At 40.8% G+C, this 12,153-nt stretch overlaps 1 protein-coding gene across 10 annotated transcripts in view; it reads right to left on the bottom strand.

Moving 5' to 3' along the window:
* CAGE1 (cancer antigen 1) overlaps positions 1-12,153 on the bottom strand; it is a 55,774-nt gene that overhangs the window by 24,585 nt on the left and 19,036 nt on the right. For 8 of the 10 annotated variants that reach the window (XM_042985770.1, XM_042985771.1, XM_042985772.1 and 5 more), the window contains exons 8-9: positions 10,412-10,492; positions 10,076-10,183 (exon numbers count right to left, since the gene is read on the bottom strand). In XM_042985770.1, coding sequence (XP_042841704.1) covers positions 10,076-10,183; positions 10,412-10,492 — 189 coding nt within the window. Of the gene's footprint in view, positions 1-1,944; positions 2,174-10,075; positions 10,229-10,411; positions 10,493-12,153 lie in introns of those variants that run through there. The other 2 variants (XR_006217499.1, XM_042985775.1) reach the window with 2 other exon arrangements.

Below are 12,153 nucleotides of genomic sequence, written 5' to 3'. Positions count from 1 at the left end.
CTATTCTATCTGGCCCTAGATTTCTGGATCCATAGGTACTGTACCTGGTGCCACCACACCTCCACCCCATCCTCCTATCTGGTCGATGATTCTTGTGGCTTCCCTTCTGGGTCTTTCCCATGACATTCCTGCATGGTTTTTGGCCTTGTTTAGTCCTTTGATTTTGGCATCCTTTGTTGCGCCCAGTGAGGATCTCAGCCCTCACGGGGAAACTCCTCCCCCTGCTCCCCATGCCTCCCACCCTCCTTGGTCAGTCTCCATAACTAGGTGAAGGTAGAAGAGAAATCAGATTTGGGGACACGTGAAATTGAAGAAAAAGCAAAAAATCTTTAGATGGTTATCAGGCCTAGGAATATATACAATAACATTTAAAACTTTGTCTTGGAAAGCAGTTTGGAATCTGCATATAACAGGATGTTATTTATTCTATCACAATTATTATTCTTTAAAATATAATGCATATGTTAAAATCTCTGTTAAAAGAGAGTTGTTAAACTCTGTATATATTAAAATCTGCAGGGGCACCTGGGTGGCGCAGTCGGTTAAGCGTCCGACTTCAGCCAGGTCACGATCTCACGGTCCGTGAGTTCGAGCCCCGCGTCAGGCTCTGGGCTGACGGCTCGGAGCCTGGAGCCTCTTTCCGATTCTGTGTCTCCCTCTCTCTCTGCCCCTCCCCCGTTCATGCTCTGTCTCTCTCTGTCCCAAAAATAAAAAAAATTAAAAAAAAAAAAAAATCTGCAGGTGAGACTGTCCCCCACACACAATTGTAAAAACAGTATGTTAAAAAATGTTTCATCTTACTACAAGTATAAACTAAAAGGTCAATTGTTAGAAACATTTCAAGTGGTAATATTTGATGAAATAGCACCATTAACACACTGATATCTGTAAGGTAAAGTTAGTCTTTTGAAATTCATTTGATTATGTACATAAAGATTCACATGCATATTTATAGCTTTAAAAGCAGTAATGCCACTTCAATAATTTATTCTAAGGAAATAATCACAAATGAAAAGCCTCTCCATAAAACCAGAAAGAACTCAATCATCCAATAAGGGGAATCGCTAAAAGATTATTGTATTTTCACTCTACGGAATATTATGCAGCCATTGAGAATTATATATAATCTATATACAATCTATAAGGATAGTATAGTAGCACATAAAAATGTGTGATATATCAATTAAAATTCAACAGTATATAGACATTGTGATTTCAACTCTGCAAAGGTTTGTGGACAAAGACTCGGTATATCTGAAACGTTCTAGTGTGAGCTATGATTTATTCATATGTTAAAATACTACATAGGAGTGAAAATGGGTAAATGCAGCTACATCTATCACACAAAAAAAAGAACCTTACAGTTACAGGATTGAGGCCAAAAAACTTAGAAAAGGATGTACAATAAAAAAGATCTGTAAAATAATAAAAGATATGCAAAACAATACTGCACATTGTTTAAAGATACATATATATGCAGGAAATACAGACCTGCATGGTCAAGGTAAACATTAAATTCAGGATAATGGTTACCACTGGGTGGAGGGGATGAAAATGCAACTGGAGACAGCCACAGGGGGCTTCAACTATATTCACGTTTCATTTCTTTACCTGGGTGGTACATACAGGGCTATTTATTTATATATTATATTTATTTATTATATTATATTGGTGTGAAATATTTAAAATAAATACTTTTTAAGATCGCATCAGAGCCCTTGCATAAGTGGAGATAAGAAGTATCTGGAGGGTGCTCGAGGGCTGACAGCAAGTGCAGGGGCATGCTCTCTCATCTCCCCAGCACCTCCCTTCCTGTGGGGTCTGCCCACGTGTGCTGGAGCACGTGGTGCAAATGCAGACCTACAGCAGTGGCGAGGGGCCTTGCCAATGATCTCAAAGAGGCAGGCTCCCAGGGTAGGGCTGAGCTAGGCAGAGGAAGAGTACCTGTGTCTGGCCCTATTCACAGGCCCTATACACTTGGCCAGAGTAGAGGACGAAGTTCTCCCGGAAAGCTGCTTTCCATGCTGTGTGGATACAGGTACTGAGAGGTGAAGAAGCCAGCTGGCTGGTGGTGCTGGATGAGGTTCCCTCGGACCAGGTGTTACTGCTCAGTTATAAAGTCCTCCGGAGGAAGATTTCCTGGGTTGGGTCCCCTTTACAGTCCCCCTGTGTTCTAGATTTATGGACATAGTTCCAAGTTAATAATATATTAACTTGCCCTAATATATTATGAGGCACTGAAATCCACCCCCCCAAAAAAATAAGGCCAATACCTCTTGTATTAGCTTTTTATTACTGCTGTAACAAATAGCCACAAACCTAAGTGGCTTAAAACAACAGAAATTTATTATCTTTCATTTCTGTAGGTTAGAAGTCTGGCAGGGATCTCATTTGGCTAAGGTCAAAGTGTCAGCAGGGCTGTGTTCCTTTCTGAAGGCTTTAGGGGAGATTTTCCAGCTTCTAAATGCTGCCCACGTCACTTGGCTTGTGGTCTCCTTCCCTCATCCTCAAAGCCAGCACGTTGCATCTCTAACATTCTTCAAGGCTGTAGCTCTCTCAGACATGGCTAGATGCATGAGATTAGATTGGGCCCATCCTGATAATCCAGGATAATCCACCTCCACATCCCAAGGACCTTGATTTAATCATCTATCTCCACAGAAGTTTCCTTGATTTAATCATAGCTACCAAGTCCCTTTTGCTGTAAGTGCCTAGATTTTTTATTTCATTAAGCGACACAAAATCTCTGTTGCCGTGTTGGGTGGCCATTGCTGTGCCTCCCACACACCTCTGCGAGGATCACTGAGGCCTTCTATGATGAGAGGTACAAGTGGCCTGGTAATACAGTCAAGCTATTTGGTTCTACATAGTTCATAATTCCAGGTTTCCTAAGAAAAAAAAATTTTTTTTTTTTTTGCTTACACTAACACTTTTTCCTCAAATGGGATTGTCTTATGCTCTGCTGCTGTCAACTTACAGAGAAAGTGTGTCAAGGTAGAAATAACGTTTAACCATGATCGTAAATATATCTGTCATTATTATGAATGGCCTAGGAGACTGGGACATCTGAAGGCTGGCTGATTGATTGATTTCCCAATTCTTTACATGGTTTTGAGATTGAATACATATAGTAAAATATAAGTTAAATGCAATTAAACCAGAACGTACAGAACAAGTGAAGAACAAGATGCATACATGAAGACAGTTAAAACCTGCACTACAGAGCCATGCATTTGATACTGAACTTCCTGGCAGCTAAAGCAAAACTGACATCTGGCCAGTTACATGATTTGCATTATTCGTGTGATGAAAACACACCTGTTTCTAAAGAGTTTTTCCTAGTAGGCCTGAGGCCTCAAAGGAAGTTCTCATCCACATGGCACTAAGTGAAACAATAATCTCTCTGTAACAAATAGAGAAAGAGGTTTCCTAGGATTGCTAAGGGCATAACACGAAACACAACCTGGTAAAAGCAATCCTTTTGGAGGGCCAAGACAACATGTTTCAAGCAGCAGCTTTCTGCTAATAATCATGATCCAGGTTGTGACTCATTAAGCAGTGAAATGAATTTATGACCAACATGCACAAAAATGGAATAGAACAGAACAATAAAAACCCAGTGTTTCTTCTGTGCGTGGGGTATATGTGTATTTGACCAAGAAGTGAAATGCATTTTCTACCGTGGATTGCTCTGGGAGGAATGACAGGGCTGCACAGATAATTTTTCAGAGATGGAAGAGTTAAGTTCTAGGTTGGTCAACAAATAGACTGATGTTATATCCTGCAACCAGGATCTGTCGTGCAAGTATTGCTTCTTGCACTGGCTTCACAATAGGATTTAGGAAAATCAAAACCAGAAAGATGAGGAAAGGGAGCAGAGTATCCCATGAATGCCCTGGGTGCTGGAGAGGGCAAAGAAACAGATGGTAAGGTCGATATCTTCCTGTGGAAACTGAGGAGCAAGTGTTCCGCCCAACTGGATAGCCCTCCCATCTGTGTGACCTGAGTTCCAGTGAGCCCAGAATCTTCCTCAGGAGGTTGGTGGTTCAGTGGCAGAGAGGCCCACAAACTGTAAGGTTTACTCAAGGAAATACTGTATCCAAATCCAGGAACTGGTGGGTATATTTAATAGTTCAGAGGAACCATACGACATTGGGTTGTGATGGTTTTCTTTTGGCTTACTTAGAAAAGTTTTCCTAGAGTAGTAGTTTTATGCCTTATATAATATTTGTTTCCTTATTTTTAGGACTATAGGAGATGAATATGAAAATGAAGCGAATTTGCTACTTTCTGAGCATTTCCTTGAGAAGAAATAAACTTCTAACTTTTAAGACTACCAAAAGAATAAATTAACGTTTCATCTAATACAGTGAGTGTTACAGTAAAGTGGGATGTTTTAGAATAGTATTTCAGTTTTTAGTCTTCAACTATTATATAATTATGGTTACAGGATATCTTCTAGGGGCTCCTGGGTGGCTCAGTTAAGCATTCAACTCTTGATTTCGGCTCAAGTCATAATCTCACAGTTGATGGGATTAAGCCCTCTGTTGTGCTGAGAGCACAGAGCCTGCTTGGGATTCTCTCTCTCTGCTCACACTTTCTCTCAAAATAAATAAGTAAACTTAAAAAAAAAGGATATCTTCTATAATACTGGTGTAAAAGTATTTTATTTTTATAAAAAGATTTTGGGGGCACTAAAATGGCTCAGTCAGTTAAGTGTCTGACTCTTGATTTTGGCTCAGGTCGTGATTTCATGGTTTGTGAGATCAAGCCCTGCCTTCGGCTCTGTGCTGACAGCATGGAGTAGGCTCGGGATTCTCTCTCCCTTGCCCTCTGCCCCTCCCCCTCCTTAAAAATAAATAAACTTAAAAAAAAAATTCCTATTTTACTGAAGATGGGATCTAGGAGGACCCTGAAGAATCATTACAACTAGCCTAACTTGAACCCTAAAATTCATCACTGTTTTTTTAATATTTATTTATTTTTGAGAGAGAGAGAGACAGAGCACGAGTAGGGGAGGGGCAGAGAGAGAGAGAGACATACAGAATCAGAAGCAGGCTCCAGGCTCTGAGCTGTCAGCACAGAGCCCCATGCGGGGCTCGAACCCACGAACCATGAGATCATGACCTGACCTGAAGTCGGGCTCTCAACCGACTGAGCCACTCAGGTGCCCCATCACTGTTTTTTTAAAATGTTTATTTATTTATTTTGAGGGAGGGAGGGACAGAGAGAGAGAGGAAGACAGAGAATCCCAAGCAGGCTCTGCACAGTCAGCACAGAGCCTGATTCAGGGTTTGATCTCATGAACTTGAACTCATGACCTGAGCCAAAATCAAGAGTCAGATAGGAAACTTCACCAACTGGGACCACCCAGGCACCCCTGAACTTCAGCACTGTTAACTAGACGCCTGTCTGTTCCCTCTGACTAAATCCCCACCTTTGGTGTACCTTATCAAGGGCTTCTAGGATCAGGATACATTTTGCACTTGACAGTTAAACAACCACAGTGCTAGAGCCAGTCAGTAGGCAAAGCTGCGGTCAAGGATGCTGTCTCAAGATGGAAGAGGTCAGGAGGTGAAACGAGCAACAAGAGGATCAGAATTGTGAAGAAGAACCAAAAGCAAGGGGTCAGAAGGGCCACAAGAGAAGCACAAGGCAAAGGAGAGGAGGTATGAGCCTCAAATTTAGCTCCAGCAGACCAAGTCTTGCTGGCCTAGAGTTCCTTAGAGAATGAGAAATGAGCCTTTTGGAGCATACTTCTGCACTTCAAAAACAAAGAACACAACTAAAACTCTTTATTTGGGAAATTTCCAAACACATACAAAAGTAGAGAGACTAGTATAAATGAACCTCCATGTTCCCAGCACTTAACTTCAACAACTTATCAACATTTTCCATTGTTTTTTCATCCGTTTTCAACCTCCCACCACCCCAACTTGGCCGCCTTTTCATTTCCCTGGAATATTTAAAAAAATTTTTTTAATGTTTATTTATTTTTGAGAGCGCCAGTGGGGCAGGTGCAAAGAGAGGGAGGGAGACACAGAATCTGAAACAGGCCCCAGGTTCTGAGCTCTCAGCACAGAACCAGACCTGGGACTAGAACTTACGGGCAAGATCATGACCTGAGCCGAAGTTGGACTCCCAACCAACTGAGCCACCCAGGCCCCCCTAGTTTATTTTTAAAGTTTATTATTTATTTTTGAGAAAGAGATAACATGTGCACACAAGTTGGGGAGGGGTGGAGAGAGAGGGGGAGAAAGAGAATCCCAAGCAGGCTGTGCACCACCAGTGCAGACCCTGACGTGGGGCTCAAACTCACAAACCGTGAGATCATGACCTGAGCCAAAATCAGACTCTTAAACAACTGAGCTACCCAAGTGTCTATTCCTAGGGTATTTTAAAGCAAACCTAGACATCCTATTAATTCATTCACACATACTTGTCAATATGTATCACTAACAGATCAGGGCTTTAAAAACACAGTGATATCACTATTTCATTTAGTAAAATTAACAATAACTTCTAATATTATACCTAGACTGTGTTGATTTTTCTGCTACTATCTCACAAATACCTTTTTTTTATTTAAAAAAAAAATTTTAACATTTATTTATTATTGAGAGACAGAGAGAGACAGAGTGTGAGCAGGGGAGGGGTAGAGACAGGGGGAGGCATAGAATCTGAAGTAGGCTCCAGGCTCTGAGCTGTCACCGGGAGCCCCTCACAAATACCTTTTTATAGTGGGTTTGTTCAAATCAGGACCTGTATACATGGGTGTCACACACTCACTGCATTTGGTTGATTAGTTTCTTGTCTCCAAACTCCTTTAGTCTATAATCGTTATTCCTTCGCTTCCTTCCTTTCCTTGTGTCCATTGTTGACTGATGAGAGTTTTTCACATTCTGCATTTATTACCATGGTGTCATTTAATTCATCTCTTTATCTACTGTCAAGGTAGTTAGGTCTAGAAAGCTGCCTTCGGACCCAGCTGTTTTGCTGAAAAGGCTTCATAGATGCTGCTGTGTGTGTGTCCTTCCTGTGGCACGTCAGGGGGCACAGGCATGTGTGTCTCCCCTTTAGTGAGGTTGACATTAATCAGCAGGCTCAGGTGGTTGTCAGTCTGACCCATTCACTGAAAGTTCCCCCTCAGTCTTTTAAAAAATTTTTTTCATGTTTATTTATTTTTGAGGGAGAAAGAGAGACAGCATAAGCAGGGGAGAGGCAGAAAGAGAGGGAGACACAGAATTGGAAGCAGACTCCAGGCTCTGAGCTGTCACCACAGAGCCCGATGCGGGGCTTGAACCCATGAACTGCAAGATCATGACCTGAGCTGAAGTTGGAAGCTCAACCAACTGAGCCACCCAGGCACCCCACCTCAGTCTTGAATGTAGGGTTTTAGCAGCCATTAGAATTGCTAGGAAAAGATGCCTCTTCTCTTCCGCTTTTAATAGCTTACTTTTCCAGTGAAGAGTTGTCCCTTCCTCATCAATTATTTGGTCTGAGACATGGTTTGCACAAGTAGGCCACAGCACACTTTAAAAATGACATCGTGGGGCGCCTGGGTGGCTCAGTCGGTTAAGCGTCCAACTTTGGCTCAGGTCATGATCTCGCAGTCCGTGAGTTCGAGCCCCGTGTCGGGCTCTGTGCTGATAACTCAGAACCTGGAGCCTGTTTCAGATTCTGTGTCTCCCTCTCTCTCTGACCCTCCCCCATTCATGCTCTGTCTCTCTCTGTCTCAAAAATAAATAAACGTTAAAAAAAAAAATGACATCGTGTATCTGACATGCTTCCAGTTGTGTGCGCTTTGTCCTTCCCAGCTTCCCACTGCTGGGGACATGAAGTTCGCTCGCAGTATCTTCTATGCTGAAGCAGAGAAACTACTAATGAACTTACTGAGGGTCTGCTCTCATCCCTCTATGGTCGGACATAACCAGCCATTCTCCTTCACAAGGTGTTCCATGACTCCCCCACCTGGACAGCATCTGGTCCTCCTCTGAACTCCTCATTCAACAAACATGGCCTCTGACAGATGCTAGTCACTGTATCACTTTTTAAGAAATTTCTCCTTTGGGGCGCCTTGGTGGCTCAGTCGGTGAAGCGCCCAACTCTTGATTTCAGCTCAGGTCATGATCTCATGGTTCGTGAGTTTGAGCCCCATGTTGGGCTCTGCCCTGTCAGTGTGGAGCCTGCTTGGGATTCTTTCTCTCCCCCTCTCTCTCTGCCTCTCTGTGCTCTCTCTCAAAATAAATAAACTTAAAAAAATTCTCCATTACCCCTTATGAATAGTTATTTATGTTAGAAGTGGACATCAGGGGGTTGCCTGGGTGGCTCAGTCAGTTAAGTGTCCAACTTCGGCTCAGGTCACAATCTCACGGTTTGTAAGTTCGAGCCCTGCATTGGGCTTTGTGCTGACAGCTCAGGGTCTAGAACCTGCTTCAGATTCTGTGTCTTCCTCTCTCTGCCCTCCCTCCTTTGCTTATGCTCTCTCTCTCTCAAAAATAAACACTAAATTAAAACAAAAAGAAGTGGACACCATGTTTGATTTAGCTCTCTGTCTCCAGAGTGACTACAACTTTTAGCCTTTTCTGGGAAGTCAATAATTACTTATTAAATTAAAAAGTTAATGAATTACAAGAAACTTTTGAGCCCATTGGACTTTTTCTTCTCTCTTAAAGATGAATGGTTATGCTATGAATTTAGTGCAGAATGCCAATTTTTAATAATTTAGAAATATTATAGACTTCTCTAATTAATCACTATTAAAAAACAAATTACATTAATTAATCACCTTTTCATTATAGTAAAATCCAATTGATTGAAATTCTGTAACTATCTAGATACCAAGATCACATTTTCACTTTTTTTTTTTTTTAAGTTTATGTATTTATTTTTGAGAGAGAGAGTGAGTGTGACCAGGGGAGAGGCAGAGAGAAAGAGGGAGAGAGAGAGTCCCAAGCAGGCTCCATGCTGTCAGTGCAAAGCCTGACTCGGGCCTTGAGCTCACAAATTGTGAGATCATGACCTGAGCGGAAATCAAGAGTTGGACACTTAACTGACTGAGCCACCCAGGCACCTCACATTTTCACTTTCTTATAACATATTTTTCATGTTTTATCTTTATTTTTTTCTAGCTTTATTGAGATATAACTGACATATAATATTGTGTAAGTTTAAGGTATACAACATGTTGGTTTGATACACTTCTATATTGCAAAATGATTATTGCCACCACATTAGCTAACACCTCCCTTAAGTCACATAATTACTATTTCTTTTCTGTGGTAATGCCTTCATCTTTAGATGGCATCTAAAGTAAACTATAAGAACTATTTCCCAAAGTACTCCTAAATCATAGTTGTTATAAACAGCTATTGATATACTGATATAAAAATGATGGTAGTGGGGTGTCTGGCTGACTCAGTCAGAAAAGCATGTAGCCCTTGATCTCAGGACTGTGAGTTCAAGCCCCATGTTGGGTGTAGAGATTACTAAAATAAATAATGTGCAAAAATATAAATGTGCTTCAATCGCTGTGAAAAATAGCACATGTTTTTTTATTTCTGCATTTTGAAAAAATAAATCTGATTACTTTAAACAATATCAGGTAGAACAATATGTAAAATTTCAAAACCTGAAAGTACAAACTTCAATTCTATACTCTTGTGGTCAAATAATACTGCCACAGTGCCGGTGTAAGACCATTTTAATGAACAAAGTTTTTGAAGGTTGATAGTTTTTTTTTAAGTTTGATTCAAAGAATCCTTTATTTATTTAATTAAAAAATTTTTTTTAATGTTTATTTATTTTTGAGAGAGACAGACAGAGCATGAGTGGGGGAGGGGCAGAGAGAGAGGGAGACACAGAATCCGAAGCAGGCTCCAGGCTTGGAGCTGTTAGCACAGAGCCCTATGCAGAGCTTGAACTCATGAACGGTGAGATCATGACCTGAGCTGATGTTGGACACTTAACCAACAAAGACACTCAGGCGCCCCGAAGGTTGATAGTTTCTTAAACTTGTCCATAAAATGGTGCTATGGATAAAAAGGATAGCAAACCAACAAAAGATCTTTCTTACCAAGCAATCAAGCTCTTCATTCAAACTGTGGTACTTATTCCGTTTGGCTCCCAGTAAGATAGGTACATCTCCAACATTCTTGGTTTCATCTGAATCAAAGCCTGTAACCTGAGATTACATACATTTGTGCTCACTTCCAACACTTCCACATTCCTTGGAAAATTTGACAATAAATACTTTATAAGTTTAACAATCAAAGAGATCTTCAATGGCTAGAATCATAGACGTATAGAACATACAGCTGGGAGGATTTCAACACATTTCCCAGAAGAACATAAATATCTGAAATTGTATTTTTGTATGTTAAGGACAGTGCACAGTAAATATTACACTCACCTCAGTAACTCGATCTTGAAATGCTTTTTCATTAGTAATCAACTCTCTAAAAGCTGTGATTCTGTCTTTATGTTTCAGTAGCTAAGAAGAAAAGCATTTTACCTTTCAGAAAAGAAGACAAAATAAGACTACATTCTATAACATTTATAATAAAATCATCAAATCATGCACCATCTAATCCCTGGTCTCCAAAGATCTACTGTTTTCACAGCTCATGTACAGAAAAGCGATCACACAGCAGATCTGAGACTGCTCTCCTTAGAAAGGCCTGCTAGTCAGATTGCTCCCTTGGGGACTGGAAACTTGGATTGCAGGAGGATTTCCATCGTTCCGTAATATGAACAGCTCATTGTGCCTCATCTATCTGTACAAAGATATAGTGTTTACTGAACACCTCTTTCCTTCTGGACGGTCTGGAATTTTAGTATGTGCTAGTCAGAGGTGCTTATGTGAGCAGCCCCCAATAAAAATCCTGCGTGCTGGGTCTCTAATGAGCTTCCCTGGTAAAAACTTCACATATATTGTCACAGCTCATTGCTGGGAAAATGAAGTGCATTTTGTGTGACTCCACTGAGAAGGAACTCTTGGCAGCTTGAATCTGTTTTCCTCTAGACTTTGCCCCGAGCACCTTTTCCAGGCGCTGACTTTGCTCTGTATCCCCTCACTGTGAAACAGAGCCTCGAGTATGACTCTGTGCAGAGTCCCACGGGTCCTACCAATCAATGAACCTGAGGGTGGGCTTGGGAATCTCTGGGAGCTTATGCCAATATTCAGTTGTTTTTACAACCAGGCTATCAGAATTCTTTAGAGGAAAAAAAGAAACTACCAATTTTTCCTAGGTGTAATTTATAATCATTTCTTATTTGTTAATTTGTTCCTTCAGTATAATAACAATAAATCTTAATCTTCAAAATTCAAACTTCTTTAAAAATCAGTGAGGTAAACTATGAAGCACAGAATTATTATTATGAGCAATTTCCAATATAGATAGAGAAAAAACTTGAACGAACCTTCATTTAATTATCACCCAACTTCGACCATTGACGGTTAGCAGCCAATCTTGTATCATTTATATCCCCAACCATGTCTTCCCCACTCCAATCCTCCCCTTCACTAAGTCAAATCACAGACCCCACATCATTTCATCTGCCAATATTTCGGTAAATTTACCAAAAGAACACAAACATCTGATATTGTATTTTTATAACATCCTGCTCCAACCCTCAATGGGGCCTATTTTTTTTTTAATTTTTTTTTTTACATTTATTTATTTATTTATTTTTGAGAGACGGAGAGAGACAGAGCACAAGTGGGGAAGGGGCAGAGAGAGAGGGAGACACAGAATCCGAAGCAGGCTGTAGGCTCTGAGCTGTCAGCACAGAGCCCGACACGGGGTTTGAGCTCACAAACCGTGAGATCATGACCTGAGCTGAAGTCAGACACTTACCCAATGGAGCCGCCCCGGTGCCCCATCAATGGGGCCTATTTTTGAAGGGTAGCTTAAAAAATGGAGGATGTATCTGTTTCTCTGCATATCTGTTATTCCTTGATCCTTTTCTCTACAGGTTAACTAGAAGACAAAGAGACTCCCCAGAATACCTGCATAAATTTCTACCCACACCAGTTCAGAGAAGTAATTTCCTGATAATATAGGACTGAGTTTGTTACTACAATCCAAGATCCCATACTTGAGTATATTTTTATTCCGTTAGCTGATAAACTTGTCACTTCTGTTTTCTTCT

The sequence above is a fragment of the Panthera tigris genome, chromosome B2, assembly GCF_018350195.1.
Source record: "Panthera tigris isolate Pti1 chromosome B2, P.tigris_Pti1_mat1.1, whole genome shotgun sequence".
NCBI classification, from domain to species: Eukaryota; Metazoa; Chordata; class Mammalia; order Carnivora; family Felidae; genus Panthera; species Panthera tigris.
Note: the sequence above shows the minus strand (reverse complement) of the source record. Positions and strands in the feature narration are given on the sequence as shown.